General features: G+C 39.5%; 1 protein-coding gene across 1 annotated transcript in view; it reads right to left on the reverse strand.

Moving 5' to 3' along the window:
* The window catches only part of WIF1 (WNT inhibitory factor 1), a 66,003-nt gene extending 45,915 nt beyond the window's left edge, over positions 1-20,088 (reverse strand). The window contains exons 1-2 of the mRNA XM_069490869.1: positions 19,831-20,088; positions 19,209-19,348 (exon numbers count right to left, since the gene is read on the reverse strand). Coding sequence (XP_069346970.1) covers positions 19,209-19,348; positions 19,831-19,978 — 288 coding nt within the window. The 5' untranslated portion in view covers positions 19,979-20,088. The remainder of the gene's footprint in view (positions 1-19,208; positions 19,349-19,830) is intronic.
* Between the last annotated feature and the right edge of the window lie 516 nt (positions 20,089-20,604).

The following is a 20,604-nucleotide window of genomic DNA, read 5'->3' on the forward strand; positions in this document are numbered from 1 at the left end:
AAATTAAGAGGACAGCAGAAGATTACAAGGGTTAGTACACATTGTACTAAAAGACATAATGTCTTTCCTCCTCCATAGGCAGTGGATAAAAGACAAAGCCAATCTATTAACACACGCTTTTAGGAACAGGTTAACATAGGGTCAGGCCAACTTTTCAAAGTCATGGAAAAACAGTGCTATTTTTAAACATATATATTAACTGACTGTTAAACACTTTTCAACTCTGTTTGAAAAATCTGTATCTGCAGTTCCTTTTGATGCTGTTGGAATGTCCATAATAAGGGATCTCAGAGAGCTCTGTAAACAGGCCAGTATTCACAAAGCCCCTCTAAGGTAAAACAGCAAATCATGACATTTTAGAGCTGGAAAAACTCTAGGAGATCATGTGGGGAAGCTGAGGATCAGGGAGGTCAGGTTATATTTCCAAAGCCCACCCAGTCAGGACTGGCCCAGCACACTTTCCATGACGCTGCACTGCCTTCCTACCAGCCATTTCCACTCTGCCATTGTTGAACACCCACCATGTCCCGGGCACTGTGCTGGGAGAAATGGATCATGGCCAGAACCAAGTAACCCAGTGGTGCCTGTAACCAGCCTACCCAGCTATTGCCTCAAAATTGAATATTAAAGTCTACGTGTGTCTGTGTGTGTATGTTTATTGGGCTGAAAAACACAAAAACAGATCAACAGACTTCCCCATACTCCATTAGAGAGAAAAACTGTAGGCAATTTTTTCCTTCTACAGTTTATGGGACCGTTGAGGTGTAATATGGTGATGTTGCACCCTAAGACTGAAACCCAGTGAAAAGCTCTGCTCTGGTTGTCAGAAAACGTGTGCTCTTTTGCCAGCTCTATTGTTAACTCTCTCCGGGATTCTCAGAAGTTGGTCATCATCTCTGGTCCTCAGTTTCCTCATTTGAAGAATAAGGTGGTTGAACTAATACTCATGGTTCTTTCCCTTCCAAGGGGAAGAGTTTATAATTCTAAAGAAGCCCTTGACAAATTCTTCGGAAGTTTTACACAGAGTCCCAACATTTGGGAAGAATATATTGATAGTTCATTTTGCATACATATCTAGGTAAAGAATTGATGGGCTCAATAAAGAGTTAGTTCTGAAAGTCTCAGCATATTACTTCTGAGCTCTTAGTGATCTAAGATCCAATGAGCAATCTCGGAAATACATGCAAACCTGGCAATTCAGTGCACAAATATCTTTGGAGATGAACTTTCGCCTTTATCAATTCCTAATGTTTTCAAATAGCATACATCTATTTTGATATCCAATTTAGGAGATTATTTAGAGCGAGCCAATGGGATGGTTGAGATTGATTTCCCCCCATCCCACCTGCCCTTTTCCCTCCTGTCTGCCGCATGTTCACCGCAGGAGATTTCGCTCAGAGAAGCCATGGAAGGCTCCTGCCTTTGAAGTGGCTGCGGAAGATGCTTTGTGGCAGAGAGGCCAGCAGTTTATAAACAATAATTTGTATCTACCTACTGGGCTCCCCCCTCCCCCACCCTGCTGCCTCAAACTCTTTTATTCCACGGAGAGCAAATTCAGCATAAATTAACAGACACTTCAAAGCCTAAAATACAGAATATTTACTCAGATATCAAGACTGCTGGTTCAAGTGAAACCAGCTCTTTGGCTGCCTGAATATTGTCTCTAAAGACTCTCCTACGTCTATTTTTTCCTCTTGTTCCACTTATACATACAGCTCTGGGAGCTCTGACCGGCAAATTAATTTGTTTTTTCTTTTATGAACACCTATAAGAGCATATTTATTTGCTCAGAGTTTTCTCATTTGCATGAAATGTAGCAAATACATCATTCTTCCTCTTAAAAAGTGCCATGTTCCAGCCACCGATGACAATCACTCTCTAAACTATGAAGCTGATCTACTTGCTAATCCCCATTCTGTCTTGTCCTTATGAAAACTGAGGAAATAACTCCCCTGAGTGTTGGGAGAATAAATTATTTAATATACAAAAATTTTTAGAAAGAGTATATATACAAAAATAAGTGTTCCAATCACTGCTATTTCAAAATATTTATGGATAAGTACATCTGCACCTATATATGAAACATGCAGAGAAATTCATACAAAAGGTTTCTTTACTCGTATTCATTTAAAATTAGTAGAAAATGTGCTTCTTTGCTATGTTGAAAAGAAATAAGCTGTTTTGTTCTTTAGAAATCACCCACTAGTTTTACATTTTTAGACTGGAAGTATGATTTTTAATATGGTATCTATCTGATGAGTCCTGTGTTCACAATCAATAATTATACCTGTGCAAAGCCTCTTATCTGGACGGACCTTAACAGCCTGGTAGGGAAGGGAGGAGAGTCACTCGCCTACCACTTACTGATCCCCCACTGCCCCCTACAGTATGAAATTCCCGATGAGATACACTTGTCATAAAGGAACAAAAACACGGGCACAAATCAACAGTTATCAGTACCACCTGGAAAGCTTCCTTTAGAGGATTTGTTAAAAGCCACAAAAGAATACTAAAAAAGACATTCTTGTATAATTCTGCTGAAGTAGGGAGCGCCATTATAAGCCACTGGGCAATAATAACGTATGTGCCAAGAGCCCGCACAACGATCGGCACTTTGACAGGAATTCCATTAAGGAAGTAATCCTAATATGGAAATGTCTCACACATCAAGTTGCTCTTCACAGTGTTATTTTTAATCGTGAAAAATTAGACATAGTCTAAATTGGAGAATATTTAAATAAACTACAGAATATTGTATGGCCATTAATGTTGTTGTAACATGGGAAACTACCCTACTGTCCGTAAGAAAACAAACAAAAAAATGACACAAATTGTTACTTCAATTAAAAAAAAAACCACTAGATGGAAGCCCCCCCAAATATTAACATTTTCTTAGGTCGGTTCGCTATATATGACTTTCCTTCTTCCACTCTTCTTTTTCCTTTTCTGTATTTTCCAAAAATTTTTAGAGGCCATACTTGTTTATGATGGAAAAAAGTAATGAACTTAAAATAAAATGCTGTCAGGATTCATAAAAATAGTTATACCCAGGAAATTAAGTACTGCAAACTCTAATGAAGTCCAGTTTACGTTCCTGGTGAGTAATGGGTTTTGCAAGTTATAATTATTGCAAGGACAACTGGCAATGTAAAAACTTCAGTTTGTAACAGAGAGACAAAAATCTCAGAGTTGATTTCTCAGTTCTTTGTAAAGAGCCACTCCAGGAATAAGGGTTACGAATACCTAGAGAGGAACTACCATATGGGGAAGGTCCGAAAGGGTAAATGTTAGTAACATAGCTGTCCTGTCTACCTGCCTCAGAGTTTAACTCCTAAAGTCAGTTTATCAGACAAACCGAATGGACCGAAAACAAGCCAATAGAGAAACCAGATAAAAATTGCCTAAAACAGATTTTAGTAGATTTTATTGACATTATTCAGGCAAACAGTATTTTGAAAAGTTTATTCTGCTCAAAGTTTGTTTTATTTTTGTTACAAGTAACCGTATGTCCAAGCTGTTTTTTCTTACTGTGATTTGAATTCAAACACAAAACTAAGAACAATGCAGAAATTATAATGACTAATAAATCACAGACATTTTAGAACTGGGGGTGGGGGAAACCTTTTATTTTACAGATGAAAAAGAAAGTGAAATACTTGTCTGAGGTCCCAGATAGCTGGTGTGGGAGCTGGGCTGGAAGCCAGGTCTCCCGAGGTCAGCTCAGTGTGACACTCTGAGTTCAGAGAGTGGGACACCATTCACTTATAGTGGAATTTGGGCATCCCGCCAGCGTACTTCCCAGCTTGGGATCTGGCGGACTGCCTTTCTTTGGCCTCACGACTCCCACCTAGCACTAACAGCTCATTCATACAGAGGGAAGAAAAGACCCTACTTTTTCAGTGTCTACTGTGTGTCAAGTACTTTGTACACATTATGCAACTGCATCTTGCTGCCATTGTAACAAGTAAATTAATTATTTCCTTTTAGTACTTGAAGAAACTGAGGCCCCAAGAGTTTAAATGGATCAAGATTTAGCCCACGCTGCCTGTCTTTGATAGTAACTTCTCCCACTAGTGGGCAGTTACAACAGAAAACATGGTGCGTAAGTTAGGATTCTCCAGAGAAACATTACAGAACCAACGGGAGATATATTTAAAGAGATTTATTATAAGGAATTGGCTCACACAATTATGGAGGCTGACAAGTCCTAAGATCTGCAGTTGGCAAGCTGGAGTCCCAAGACAGCCCAGGGTACAGTTCCAGTCTGAATGCCAGCAGACGTCAGACGCAGGAAAAGCCGGTGATTCTTCCCGAAGGCAGTCAAACAGGAGGAGCTCTGTCTTCTTGCAGGGGGGGTCAGCCTTTTTGTTCTAATCAGGCCTTCAACTGATTGTTTGAGGTTCACCCACATTGGTGGTGGAGAGGGTGATCTGCTGTACCTAGTGCTCAGAGATTCAATCACCTACCTCTCTTGCAATGTTTTCTTTTGGGGAGAGAACTTTCTACAATCAAGTAAATGTCATTCTTTAAGTAAAGCTTTAAAAGCCTTTAAGTATGCAGAGTTTCTCAAGGAATGGATGGCAAAATATCTCTGAAATATCGAGTACAGAAACAGATGAAGGGTAATTATTTTTATGCTTACTATGTAATGGAATGGAAATCCACTTATATTTTCGACTCGGAATGTTTCCTTATAATTCAAATAATACTCATTCAATGGGCCCTTGTTTATTTTTATTGAAAGGCAAAAGCATTTCTATAAAAGTACAAACACACAAATCTTTTGTGTATTATAGAAGAATGCACAACTATTAAAGATCAAGTTTGAATTATTTTACTTTTGGCTAAGGGCCACTCACTGCAAACAGTTATTCCTCATATTTAGTTATCTGAAGTTTCATTAATGCATGGTTTTTCTCAGTTACTGGGAGGACTTAGTGAACTTAATGAGATAATATAAATGAAAGCATGTTTGAAACTATTAAATGCGCTATAAATGAAAGGTATTGTTGCTGTTAGCAGAATGATTGAATGATCTCTTACCTCAATTCAGGAGAGCTGTACCAATTTACACTCTGTCCCTCCTCAAACCTGGGACAATACAGGACATGCAATGATAACTCTAAACTCAAGTCTGCAGCTACCCAAGAAACCAGATAAGCTTAATGCTCAAACTCTGGGAATCCAAGACATTCAGTCATTCTGGAGCCAAGCAGATTTTGTATAAATTTCATCTGGCTTCTGAACTAGATCTTGACTCAGATGATCTGAATTTGTCTTGTAAGGAAGGACTCTCCAAATGAAACTGCTTTTTTAAAAACTGATTTGGATGGACAGGTGGCCTACCCTTGTATAATATAGAGATGAAATAATATATGCATATGTATACATACCTTGGCATCTGACTGCTGGGGTTCTAACCCAGGCTCTACAGGTGACCAAGGTGTGATCTTGGCAAATTACATAATTTCTCTGTGCCTCAATCTTCTCCTATCTTTAATGGAGATTAAAACAGTGCTTTCAGCTCATAGAGTTGGTCCAAGTATTCAATCAGATAATCTATGTAAATTACTTAGAAGAGCTGCTGGCACATAGCAAATGCCCAATAAATGTCATTTCTTGTTATTAGGTTAAATCACATAAAATTCAATCATTTTGACCTACTAAAAAGATAATGTCAAACCAGTCCACCTAATATTTACTGAAGCCATGCTATTTTAACCTCATCTAAGGTAAATTCTTGCTCAGGATCTTTATTTAAACTACTGCACACAGAACACAGTGGGATATGTAAATAATACACATGAAGAGTCAGGAAAATCTTGATTTCAAGAGTTCAATTAAAATTTATCACAGATTCTGGAGTCAGACCACTTGAGTATAAATCCTGGCTCCACTATTTATTAGCTGTGTGACCTCAGGCAAACGATTTAACCTTTTTGTGACTCAGTTGCCATTTTTGTAAAATGAGAATATTAGTAGTGCTTATTTCATAGGGTTGTTGTGGGAATTAGATAATGATGAAAAGTGATTAGGACAATGACAGGCGTATAAAAAACACTTAATAAGCTTTAGGTATTTTCCTCTATTTTCTTTTTCTCCTCCTCCTCCTTTTTCTTCTCCTTGTGCTCAATACCTTCTTCTTCTTCCTCTTTACTTTATTATACAAGGTTCATAGACCAGAAGATGATTTTTAAATTCTATAAGTTAATCTCCAATTCTAGCAATGAATTCTTTTCTCATCAGAGTATAAAGAGTAAAGTACCAGTAAATTCCATCTGTGATAATTTTATACTTATTTTTGGTTTTTTGGCTTTTTAAGAAGGGGTCTTGCTTTGTTGCCCAGGCTGGAGTGCAGTGGCATCATCATAGCTCACAGCAACCACAAACTCCTGGGCCCAAATGATCCTGCCTGCCTCAGCTTCCCCAGTAGCTGGGACTACCACACCCAGCACACCACCACACCCAGCTCATTTTTTTTTTAATCTTTTGTAGAGATGGGTCTTACTATGTTGCTCAGGCTAATCTTGAACCCCTGGACTCAGGCAATACTCCCTCCTTGGCCTTCCAAAGTGTTAGGATTATAGGTGTGAGCCATTGCATCTGGCCAATACTTTTGATAAGTATTTAGGAGTCAAGGTTGAAGAAATGCAAATCTGCTTACATGAAGTACCTGAAGGAACTTGGGATGTTTGGCATAGAGAAAAGACAATTTGAAGGAGATGGAAGCTGGCCTCAAATGCCTATAGTTTCCAATGAGAAAGGGGTTAAAACATACCCCCCCTGGCTCCAAAGGACAGGAAGAGGACCAAGGTCAGAAATTATCTATGTGACCAGGCATCCTAATGGACCCTCAACTGGGCATGGCCAACCAAAGGCCAAAAGACCACAATTCATGGATATTTTGGAGAAAGGTTGGCTTCTTTGAGTTGGATGAGCTCTGGAATCTCTTCCAACTCTGCTATTTTGTGTTTTCTAAAGATACAGCCGAGAAGGCAAACAAGAAATTGGACGAAGATGAAGAGATAACTTAAAACTTAACTTCTGCCTGAATTTGAGCAATGATTTAAAAGGAAGAAATATGCAATCAATGTGTTTAGTGAGGATGAATTCTCAAACATATGAGCTTTAATGCTATCAGTGACACTGAATTTGGGCAAGTTTATTTTCCAACCTACTAAACACAGTAATGGTCTATTGAAATGAGTAAGATCACAGCACCCCACAAATGGGTCTCTGTTACACAGAGAGCACCTACAGCCTTAAAAAAATTTGTTGAAGTGGAAAATTCCACAAAGTAATTTTTACATTGCCATCTGGTGGCTATTGCTATAAGTGACAGCAATATAAATACAAGATCAAATCCTAATCAAGTTCTAACTGGTAATAAAAATATTGGTTGAAATTTCAAATGGTAGGAATTGGAGTAATTCCACAAGTCTTTTGGGATCCATCTGATTATTGCCTTAAGTGGGAAATGTCTCATATGGACTTGACTTCAGAGGTGAATCCTGCCACTGGTGCACCCATGACTGATACTGAAACAGCCCTTACAAATAAGGCATCCTAACACTCTCTGCAATATAAGTTTATTCGGGCCTATCTTCAACTCCTGCAAACTCGTTTCCCCAAAAGTTGCTCCATATGTTTCATCTGAGAGAGCTGACTTGCTCTATCACCTCATGATATCATGACATTTGTCATATTTGGCTCCAAAAAATTAATGGCAAGTAGAAGGCAGAATATATTAGGCTCAATTATCTCAAGTACATAAATGCCATGAAGTTAAACAGAGCAAAAGTTGTTCCAGTTGTGAATATCTTGGTTTTACAGTTCTCAGGGTACACGCTGAAGGACACCAGGAACCTTGTGCAGACAATTCCCTACTCCTCCAACAGCTAATGTGCCTTCCTCAGCACTTTGACAGCACCTTGTTCATATTTCGATGATAATATGCTTCATACTATATTATTGTTATTTGGGTCATATCTCTCTCCACACTAGAGTGTGATCTCCCTGAGAGCAAGCTTCACATTCAATTCACATTACTCTTTTTAATGTTCAGCCTAAGCTTTGGCATTAGGGGGACCTCAATCAATATTTATTGAGTTGAGGTCAAAAGAAGGTGGGGAGGTAGGGAGGATAAGGAACATTCAGTGTGCAAAATCAATATTTCCATTCTCCACTCCATGTGTTAACTTCAGACTCAAATTTTTTCAACTGCCCATCAGACTTTGCCATCTGAATGTGCAGTAGAAAATATGTGTCCAGCAATTTCCAAGTGGATCCCATTGTCTTTGCACCCCAATCTGTTCTGCTCCTGCTCTTGTAATTGATTTCTCAGTTAAGACATCACTATCCCTCCAGCCATCTCAGAACCATCCTCCATTCCTTTGTTTCCATTAACACCCACATTCAATAAGTCCTGTCAATTGTACCTTTGGAGTCTGTCCCTTCCTCTCTCTCTCCACTGCCTGCCTCAGTCCAGGCTCTCCTCACCTTTCGTTGTATCTCAGATAATGTCCTAACTGGCTGCTGGTCCTCAGTCAGGCATCCCATCATCTACTTCCATCTGCCACCAAAGTTACGCCTCATACAGGTACGACACTATTATCTACTTCTAAACACTCAATGGCTCCCCATTATCTTTAAGACAAAGTCAACTATGGCATACAGATGTTATCATGATCTTTCCCAAACTTACTCTTTTAGAATGATATTTTTCAATTCTGCTCCATAAACTCTGTTTTAAATAATTGTCATTCTCCAAACACACCGATGATTCTCAGTTCTGTGTACCTCCCTATGCGCTGTTCCGGCTACCTGGAATGCCCACCTCAACCCCACCTGCCTTGGCCACTCTGCCTAAATATCTTTCCTGACCCAGCTCAGATGTCACCTCCTTGGTGATGTCTTCTCCAGCTTTAAGTAATTGCAAATTTACATGATGAATGGCAAAATCCTCTGGCTTTAGGCCCCCATGGCACTTTTCTTAGGGCATTTATGGGGCCCACAGCCAGCCCCCATGAAGTCACTGTGCAAATTAGGTAGAAGCGCCCCCTCTCGACAGCGGCAGCTCTGTGTCAGGGTATAAGACTTGAGAAGTGTGGGCTGGATTTCAGCTCCCACCGGCCCCTTTGGTCAGGTTCCCACGTGCAATAAGAAACCTTGTCCATGTTGGCCCTGAGAACTTATCACAATTCTTATGATGCCATGGTGACTTCCTGAAGGCAGTTAGATCAGTTAAAATTCATATTCTTAGGACCTAGGACATAGTGAACATTGAGAAGTTCTTTAAGTTGTTATTTTTTAGAATCAGAAGCTGTTCCAAAAGTTATTATTGTTTGGAATGAGAAGATATTCCTAAAGGTGTAAGAGCAGATCTGATACAGATCTCTGAAGTATATAAGTGTGTGCCTAAGTGTTCTTAGCTGTGTGGTCTTGGGCAAGTAACTGAACTTCCTTATGTCTTAGTTTCCTCGTCTATAAATTGGAGATGATAATAGTGCCTACCTCAAAGTCATGGTGAGGCTTCAATGAGATTATCTGTAAAATGCTTCCAAGAGCACCTGGCCCAGAGTATGTGCTATGTAAGTATTGCCTATTATTGTTAACATAGGAAAAATAAAGTGGTATTCTGAGGTGAATCCTTCTAAATTTGGCAACAAACAAGATAATTTTGGAGAAAAGAATCTTTGTGCATTGATTTTTAAAAATCTGAAGACAGATATCACATTTTATATAAAGATATTACCATTAATGTTAAATGATTGAAGATTTTTTTACTTCAGAGATAGAGTCATAATATTTTCAAATTTGCGAGGAGTTTAGAGGTAACCCAGATTGCTTCTCTTACAGGTAAAAGTATTGGAGCCCAAATGGGTTAAGTGACCTTTCCACGGGCTCTAGTGTTTCTCCATCTGGCCTTGACCAAATGTTCAACCTCCTGTCCTCACCTCCCCCCGGCCCCGGCCCCCAATATTCTCCCTTCCACACACCAAGCTCCAGCCTCAGGCACCACTAACCTTTCCAGAATGCACTAGCACTCTCACAACTCCTTTGCCTCTGTCTGCGGCAGCCCTTCTTACTGCGCCTTCCTTGCCCCTGAGTTGGCTGGTTAAACAGCTTCCTGAACATCCTTCAAGTCCCGGTTCCACTGCTACTTATCTTCCCTGGTGAAGCCTCCCCTGCTCCCCCAGCCACAATTAGCTGCTTTCTCCTCTGTGTTCACACCTCTATTTAGCACTTACCAGAGCAAGGGCTCTGCATCCTAACTGCCTACATTTGAATCCCAGCCCTGCCATTTACTGGATTTCTAACCCTTGCTCCTCTGTGCCTCAGTTGCCTTATCTGTCAGATAATAATAATAATGGGACTGACTTATTCATTCATTCAACAAATAATTATCGACTGCCTATTATGTGCCAGGAACTGTTCTAGGACCTGGAGATATAGAGTGAACAGGACAAAGTCCTTGCTCTCCTGAGCTTATGTTGAATGGAAGAGTTAAACAATTAAAACCAATTATAATTAAGTATTACCATTATCCTAAGTGCCATGAAGAAATATACAGCAGCAAGAGTGAGACCTCATTTCTACAAAATATAGAAAAATTAGCCAGGCATGGTGGTGCATGCCTGGAGTCTCAGCTACTTGGGAGGCTGAGGCAGGAGGATCGCTTGAGCCCAGGGGTCTGAGGTTGCAGTGAGCTATGATGACGCCACTGCACTCTAGCCTGAGAGACAGAGCGAAACCCTGGCTCAAAAACAAAAATAAATAAATAAATAAATAAATATACAGCAGAGAAGGAAACTCGGAGTAATGAAAGGGGTCGTGGCTGTTTTAGAGCAGGGGTGGGGGGTGGTCAGAAGTCTTTCAGAGGAAGTGACATTTGATTACAGACATGGGGAAAGTGAGGGAACAAGCCTTGCAAAAATCTGAAGGGAGTGCACTCTAGACAAAGGGAACTTCATGTGCAAAGGCCCTGAGGCAGGAAAGGTGAGCTTGAGGGTGGGGGATGGAGAGGTTGAGGGGGTAACTGCCAAGTTAGTGAAGCAGAAAGGAGGAAATGAGGCACTCCTTATTCCTAGCACCAAAACTTTCAGATTTTATCTTCCAAGTATTTCTCCAATCTATCTCCCTCCTCTTCACCCCAGATCTCCTCTCTCATTATCCCAGATTTCTCTCCTTGCAGTTGAGCTCCCCTCAAAACTATCCTCCACTCTGTTGACAGGACAACCTAAACATGTAACTCTGGCCCTGTTGTCCTCTGCTTTGTGCATTTTCATTGACTGACTCGTCATTGCCTATAGAATAGGTCCCAGATGCCTTAACATGGTGGACAAAGTGTTCTAAGACCTAGTCCCTGCCTACCCCTCTTCTTCTACCTTGTACTGCATACTCCAACCGCACCTAAGTGCCAGCTCCCCAGACAACCATATTTCTGGTCTCTATGCCTTACCTCAAGCTGTTTCCTGTCCCTAAAAACCATTCCCTCTTCCACACTTTTGCTTGGCTAACTCGATGACTCAGCTCTGGAGTTATTAATACTTCTCTGTGCTTCTTTATAACCTGAGAATACCTCAGTATTTCTACAATATCATTTTCCAGGAATTGTTAAGATGATCTGTTTATATATCTGTCTCTCCAATTAGCTTCTAATTTTCTCAAGAACAAGGAATTGGTTATTTATTTATTTATTGAGGCTGGTCTCATTCTGTTGCCCAGGGAAGGGTGCAGTGGCATCATCACAGCTCACTGCAACCTCAAACGCCTGGGCTCAAGCGATCCTCCTGCCTCAGCCTCCCGAGTAGCTGGGACTACAGAAGCGTGCAACCATGCTCTGCTAATTTTTGTATTTTTTTTGTAGAGACGGGTCTCCCTGTGTTGCTCAGGCTGATCTAGGGAATTGGTTCTTAATCATGTTTTACCCCCAAGGCATGATCTGAGTTCTGGCCAACAGTAGCTAAGCAAAGACTACATTCATCTCCTTTCTGGTGTTGCCTGCTTAAGAATTTACCCCTTAAACTCTCTCTTTGTTCCAAGCCCACAACACTTAGCTGCCCTGCAAGAGTTGATTCAGGTAAATGAGTTTCAAAAGATGCCTGACAATTTCCTAAGATTCTTTCGCCATATTCATCCATAAAATCCAAAAAGAAGATAAAATGTACAGCTCAGAAGGATAGATATCCATATGTCTGTCTGAGAAAAACAGGGAGGAATAGTAACTGTCCTGTGACTTTAGAGTTTTAGCTAATAAGTTTTAAAAGAAAATCAAATACTTGAAGAAACAGGCTTATTTTAAATAAATCCATTTCTAGTGTTCAGTCTTTCATATTTTAAACCGAAGGATCACCTGCCAAATTTAATTTCTATACTTTTATTGTACTTTTCTTGATATTTGAAAAGGTAGTGTAGGAGTTGAGAATAGCTGCTAAATCAATTCTTTTTCAAATTAGCATATTATTTTTCTTATTTAAGCTCCCTTTTATGTTACATTCAAAGTTCTAGACTCCATTAGAAAGTTAAATTGATTTTTTTGGTTCTATGCACTCACAAAAAGTGATTTTTTTTTTAAATAGTTCCATGCCCTAATCACCAACAAACAAACAAACAAATGAACAAACAAAACCTGGAGATGAGACAAATGATTGCAAACTCTTCCGGAAGTTTAGCAAGAAAGAAGAGATAAATTAGGTTGTGGAAAAACCATTGTCCACTCAACATATAATTAAAGATTAACTCAATAGGGACAAACTTGCAAGATGGTGAGTCCATTCTCTCCACGGCAGAGAAGAGAAGTTGTTTCTACTTTCTACTTCTCTTCCCCCAAACCCCTTCTCCCTTACTTGGCCCTGACCTTCCCTGGGTTTCCATTACCTCTAAGGTGACACGCAAGGCCCCTCACGATCACCTACAGCATGTATTTCCCTTGGAGACCTCCATGCAGTTGAGCATCCTCAGTTCTCCACTTGGGAAGGCACTCCCCCCTGCCCCCCACTCGCCTGCTGATCTGACTCATCCTTCAGGAATTAATTCAAACATCGTCTGCTCAGTGAGCTCACTGAAGTGCCCAGGGCTCCCTTCCTCCCCCAGGCAGGATAAAGAGTGGCTTCCTTTTTACACTCAGCCAATCCTGTACTTTTAACGTCATTTGGGTGAGTGTGCTGAATATTTGTTTCCTAGGCTATGAGCTTCCCGAGGGCAGGTACTGAATTTATTCCTCTTTGTATGCTCTCTGCCTAGCTCTGTGCTTCTTGATTGAGTGCTTGAGTCAGAGAGAAACACTATGTGGGAAAACAAATCCCCATCCACCACCGGTCCATGGGACTGTAGCCAAGTTACTCCCACATAACTTTAGCCACTTGGCTAAATTACTGCAGCAAAGGAAGCCCTCATCTGACAAGGCCTCCTCCAAAGATCTGGCAAAAGCATGCAGGACATTGTCACTGAACTTTTAGTCCCCAAATTTCTTCCCTCACAGCACCCATCTTATGCACCAGGGGTAGTTAAGTTAAATTAGTTTAATCCAAAACAAAATGCTTTATCGAATATCATACCTTTCTGCTTCACCACAACAATGTAAAAGACTTTGATTTGTGCAAGCAATTTAAAGTCAGGAATAAACAGGGAGGATACCAACAAAGGGTTTGTTTACGCGCTTTTACACCACCGTGAAAGGAAGACATAGCAGAGTTTACATTTATGCCATGTAAATCGCTATGGAACCAGATGTGGCTTACAAGGTACCTTGTAACTCATCTCCTCTAAGCAATAAAGCCTTTTTTTTTTTTTTTCTGGCAAAAGTTTGAGAAACTTACTGCTGTTTTCTATCAGCAGATACAACAGATGGCTGGCACATGCCTGCTTCGCTAAATGAAATGGGCTCTCTGCAGAATTACTCTTTGATCCCTAGTGGCATGTCCACAACACCACAATACAAAATACCACAGCATAGCAGAATCTAAACATTAAAGGTTTAAAGCTGTGCTTTTGATATGAGTACCTCCTTAAAAAAATCATGCCCATGGTATGTAAACATATCCACATTCCCACTTTGAAACCATGGAACAGGGGTCAGAAAACGAGGCATTTCCTTCATTTGGTGACATAAAACCACCACTAAGGTATGACGGCAAACCCCAGGAGTGCACAGGTATGAAACCACTTGGGTTGTAACTACCAAAACAATCACAACTCTATTAGAAAAAAATGTGGACAGTACACATTAAGGGATTTAAATAATAATAATGTGTTCTCATAACTTCAGGGTTGGAAAGAGGTGTTTAAGGGGGTTTGGCAGTTCCTTTGAACATGGAGAGGGAATGCTTGAATTAAAATTCACTCTCTATATTTTTCTTTGATTTTTGTCAAGGGGAGAAAGGAAAGGAAAAAAAAATACTTTTAATTCAGGTTTGCTTAACTCCAGCCCAGTCCAATGGGAAACCTGAGACTGCAAACTGCAGCCAATTTAATGGGACTAGTGTTACATCGTATCAAACAGGACAGTGAAAACACAAGCTATCTGGGACTTCAAGCATATTTGAATGATGGCATTGGATTATCCAATTGATATCATAGAAACAAGTCAGTAGAATAATTCTGTTTTTTAAAAAATTAGCAAAAATGTGAGTCAATTATCAGAGAAATGGCCTGTTTCTGAATTCCCTTTTTTCCAAAGGTACTTTCCTCACTTTAAAGCTGAAATTGGGTAATACTTACGAGATATCTAGATACTGACTAGAATGATTCACAAAGTTACCATTATCTGGGCAAAGTTCTCAAGCTTTCCTTCTACTTGCTTTATTATCACTATTACTATTATTACTATTTCTGACAGTTTTCAATTTGAGAAGTTTTTTTTTAATTGATAGGGAGCTAGTAAGTGTCATGAAGTAATTTATAACAAACCATACCTGTTAGAAAATGTTGCACTTGATACACTGTATCTTCAGCATATTTTCTATTTTCAGTGGTCATACATAAACACAAAGGAACATGTTTATGCAGTTTAATTCTATAAAGTCAGTTATTCAATAACATACATGTGACCTAACACATCCCCAGAGCAGCAGACAGAATTCTCCTCCTCTTTTCCTGCATCCACAGCAACACTTTAAAGTTTTGTTTTTAAATGTCTTGAAACTGAAATAAATGAAGCTACACCACTGACTTCTAGTGGTTATAAGAATTCTGCACACTATACATGACAAAGAGTTTACTTTAAGATCTGGACCTGTTGGTAGAGATGACTAGAGCTTGCTTAGTACTCTGAGTGGTGGATTTGAAATTAATATTGGTTGGTTATCTTCGCCCAGAGAACTTCTATTCCATAGACACCAATTTCACCCCAACCCTTGCCATCCACCTTAGAAATCCAGGCCTTTGGTCACAAAAATGTTTCAAAAACTAATACGTATGGCTCAACATAAATCCCTTGCACTGCTAAAAAAGGCAACATAAAAAGAGATGCCCTATTACCTAAGTACTAGATTCACAGCACCTTAGCATATTTATGCAGGTGATAGAACATATTATAGTTATCAAGTTCAAGTCTACATGATCTTTATAAATAAAGATCTACTTATATGAGCTATATAAAAAAACATTTTGGCCTTAGACCCAATTGGTTCATATGGAAATCAGCAGTGGTGTCCTAATGTTAGATTCAGATTTGTCTAACAAAACTCCTCGTTAAATTTTTACTTGAAAGCCATTGGATTTAGAAAGGGTTATTTTCCAAATAAAATGTTTGATTAGTACCTAATTTAGAAAACAAAAATTGTTGCTCATGGTTCCTTCCTGTCTCAAATTTAAGAAAAAAGAATAAGGCATGCCTCGTTGAAAAATATCAACTATTAAAAAGTTACATACAATAATAAAAGGTATTTTCCCTTAATTACTAAAAATCATTTAAACCTAAGCCTCTTCAGTAGAAATTCTTCTCTCATCTAAAAGCTTTGAGAAAAAGCATGTCAGAAAATGAGTATTAAAAATAAAATCAGAGATAAAACTGAGGCAAGGTTTCCATGGAAAATGAGAATTGTAGGGACAGAGAGAGGTCAAGAAAAATGATTCCAGGCAGGAAAGATTTTTGAGGACCTTAAAAGAAACTGGTGAGAATCAGATAAGCATTAGTGAATTCTTTGGTTTCCCTAGTTATAGTAACCCATGAAAACCATTTGTTTTACCATTTTGTTGAGTGATTAGTGTAAAATTGATGCCAGATAACAAATGTAGATAAAGTATTTATAATACAGAAAATCATATAATTTTTAAACTCATAAGACTTATAAAAGTTGTAATTTGTTTTTAATTTGTAATTTAAGAAATTACAAATTAATACACAGTCATTGTGGAAAAGCCAAAACATAATAGAAGCAGATGTAACCAGTGTTTATACCTTGGAGGATCAGATATTGATTAGATGATTTTTCCTATGTCTGCCAACATACTTTGTAATGGAATCCGACAGGATATACTATGTTATAGACTACTTAATTTATGAACATCTTTTTGTGGTCTCAAAATGGATGTCTAGAATACCTTTATTATTGCTTCATTGTATTCTTCTGTCACTATTGCTGACCCTAAGTTGTGTCTATTTTTTTATTTTTATAAACAGCATGACGAGGAACATTCTTGGACCTAAATTTTTATTTACATCCATGATTATTTCCTTAGCATAAATCTCTGAAAGTAAAATTTCACAAAGGATCTGTATCAAGCCTTTTGCCATCAGAGTCTGATTGCCCTGCAAAAAGGCAGCCATGCACATCAGCAGCATATGAGTATGTATAATTCTCACTGACTAAAATAACTTTTTAAGAATTTGACCAACTTGATGCAGGGAAATAAATCTCTCTGTAATTTTTATTTGCATTCATTTGCAGTAGAACATGAGATGTGTTTTAAGTGGCCCCAAGAAAACTTTGGGCTACTAAACTAATAATTTATTGGAAATAGGTAACACCTTACTGCTTCTAGTAGGTCTTCAATCCTAAAGTTATTTTAACTTTGTCTATGTGTTGTCAAAACACTTAAATATAAAGCTTGAAATTTCATTAATCAGCTATGTGTTTTGTTTATGTATTGTGGAAAACACCTAAACGTTTGATATCATTTGGATGAAATAACTAGATAATGAAATGAACTTTTCATTTTCCATATAAATGCTTTGATGTGGTTTGGCTTTAGCCATAGATGCCTTTCAGAATACTTAATCAGTTTTGATGTCATTATTTTTCCCATCTTCAAAATTTCTATGCATTTCAAAAATTATGGTTCTGGAATCATATAACTTTAAAATTAGTCACATAATTTAAATTATATTTTAAAACATCTTGCTGTTTGGCATTGTATAAATCCTTCCCCCTTGCCACCTTCTCCCCTAAGATAAACAGACACCAGATTTCATGTAGTTACCTGTGGTAACCTCTTCAGAATAGACTGAACAGAGAGGGCAAGTAACTTAACTGAGGTATTAACGTTTGTCCTGCATAATGAGATGATCCACATGGGTGAGCAACACCTAAGCAGGAGAAAAAAAGATGCTAGAAACTTGATCTTCATGCCAGATCCGCTATCTTCCCTAGTCCCCTACAGGATATATTTCTGAGATTGTATGATGTGTCAATCCATTTCATACTCATCAGTATGTCAGTATTTACAAACATGCACTATGCTATAACGTAATAGAGGAGATAATATGGGATTTGAGCCTTTGCTTCAAATTCCATTCTTCAAAAGACATACTCATATGCAAAAAAAAAAAAAGAAAAAGAAAGAAAAAAAAAGAAAAGAAAAAGAAAAGAAAAAATAAATAAAGAAAGAAAGAAAGAAAGGAAGGAAGAAAGGAAAAGAAAATAAATAAAAAGGAGCTATTGGCATTTTTCACTTCTGTTATAGTTAGCCAGTTACCAAATCCTTTCAGCTAGGGGGTGCAATTCAAGCTACCATTCTAATGATTCTTATGAATCCATAAAAGTATAAGTTAAAAAATGTCTTTTCAAAAATATAGAATTAATTGACCATTTAATTAATGACCATCTGACAAGTGGTCAACCACAAGTAAATAGATTCAGGTGAAAAGAAAAGGAGATAATTAAAGGCCATTTATTACTGACCTCACAATATTCCAAACTTAATTGCCCATAAAGTATCTATGAAGAGGGAATTGTAGGGAGAAAAGGAATACTCTCCTTATGGAGCAACAGAAGCTTCAGTGAACTTATCTGCAAAATGGGAGTATTGGAATAGAGGACCTTCCTGTTATAAACTTGGTGGATCTGAAAACTTCAATTTTTTAAAATCACATAGCCATGGAAGTGTTGAAGGGTCTAGATTTCATCTAAAGAAGAGGAGAAGGAGGAGAAGAAGGAAAAAATGGTAGTGTCCATACCATAATAGGTAATTAGAAGGAACAAAAGTGTTTCTCAATTCAAAATAGTTACTTTTTATAAAGTGTTTTATGTATCACATTCTTCTTGAAAATACTCATTTAAGTAACTTGGGAGGGGGAAGGCCTGAAAATATGATTTGAATTATAATTACAATGATTTTCATAATTCATAATAGATACATTTTGCCAACTAATGAGCAAAAGAATTTATTACTTACCATTTGTCCTCTAGAGTAAATTCCCCAATTGTACAAAAGAAATTAAACTCACATAAGCATTTTATTCTTTCTTTCTTTCCAAAATTAGGGGTCATTTATATAATACTGAAAATGTGTAAAAGGTAACATACAAAAGATGCTAATGTGCCATGAAATAAAAGGAATGCTTCTTCATAAAAATAGATCGCAGTTTTCAATATGAAAGCATTTAAAATAGTAACTTAAAAAAATCAATAGGCTGCAGTATTTTACAACGTTCTTACATGACACCTTTGAGTCTATCAACTTCTACCAGAAACATATATATCACTCACATTCCAGTGAGTAACATTCAACATACCAACTTTTTAAAATGCACAAGACAGAGGTTAGGCATATTGTCTACTCTTTTCTTTTCAGAATCTTTAATTTATGTGACAACTTTAAACAAATGGAAATTAATTCTTCATTTGCTCTGGCGATCAGATGAGAAATTGCTCTTAAATATTGTAAAATGTACCAGACTACACACTATACAATATTTACTCCTACCTGCCATCAGGCTGTGGAAATGTTAATTTTCTTCCCCCTTCCTGGTCATCAGAACTTACCTGCCCCGCAGCTTGCCAGGTAAAATTCATAGAATGAATATTGACAGGAATCGCCGGCATTTTCTGCTGTGCTTTTCTGAAATCATGTGTAAAGGGGGCCATTTTCCCCTCTGAAACAATCAGGATATCTTCTTCAAATCCTGTTTTTTAAAAAGTGATATACAAAACTATCAAACTAGGTGGACTTGAAAGAACCTAAATCAGAAGTTTCATAAAAAGAAAACCAAAGAATTAGTATGGGTCATTTCTGTTCACGAACCACCTGCTTTTGGTACCAACAACGCTACTGAAATTAATTTTCCTCTGTATGTGGTAAGAATGATGCCAAGAGACACATGCTTTCAGGAAAAAAGAATGGACATGGGGTTAACCGATGCAGACAAATGCTAGGTCCACCTAAAAACGTGGGGCTGTAAAAACTAGCAACAGCATGATCGGAACACGAGATCAGCTTTGGTTTCTTAAGAAGTTTATACGCTTTCAGATGGAAAATATTTAATTAAAAGGGGGAGCAATCTTCCTCGGAAATTAAGTTTTAAAACACACTAAAGGCACGAATCCCGCCTCCTTTAATGGAAGAGTGGAGACAGGCAGGGGAAGGGTGCTGGCCGCGGGGCCTTACCTATGAGCACTCTCGCCTGGTGAGCATCGATCCACAGGTACAGGCTCTCCTCCCGCGGCTGCCCGGCCTCCGCCCGCACCGCGAGCAGGCACAGGAGGATGCTCCAGAGCCGGAGCGCGGCGGCGGGGAAGGTGCTTCTCCCAGCCATGCTGCTCAGGACCCCCTCGCTGGTGGCGAAACTCCTGCTGCTGCACCCACGCAACCTGCGGCCGTCAGGTTCTCGGCTCCGCGTCAGCTCCCTCAGCCGGAGCTGTTCCCACTTAGACGGCTGGGCGGGCAGCCTCCTGGCTTGGGTGCCAGATTGCCTGGGAGAGCCGGAGGAGGAGGAGGGAGGGAAGAGCGAGCGAGCAGGGAGGGGATGAGCGGCGCGAGCTGCGCGAGAGGAGGGGGCGCGGGCGGGAGAGGGGAAGGCAGAGACGTAAGACTGGCAAAGCTAGAGATGCCGGCACACTCGGCGAGGCCCGCAGTCCCAGCGTCAAATACAGCGAGAGGAGAAGACAGGGAAGGGCTGGCGCCCGCGAGGTGCGAGCTAGCGGCGGAGCCTTAGGGCTGAGCCGGCCGCCACTGGGGGGCGCTGCAGGGCTCGGGGGCGGGGCCGCTTGGGACCCCGGAGCAGCCGCGCGCCCAGTGGAGCGCCCCGTGGAGCGCGAGCAAAGTCCGCGTGCAGTGCGGCGGACGGAGAAGAGCACTCCAAGGATCCCCTGGGACGGCACGCGCCCCCTCCTCTGGCCAGGGGAGGCTTGGGAGGAGGGAAATGGGGTGAACAGACAATGG

The sequence above is a fragment of the Eulemur rufifrons genome, chromosome 16, assembly GCF_041146395.1.
Source record: "Eulemur rufifrons isolate Redbay chromosome 16, OSU_ERuf_1, whole genome shotgun sequence".
Taxonomy (NCBI): domain Eukaryota; kingdom Metazoa; phylum Chordata; class Mammalia; order Primates; family Lemuridae; genus Eulemur; species Eulemur rufifrons.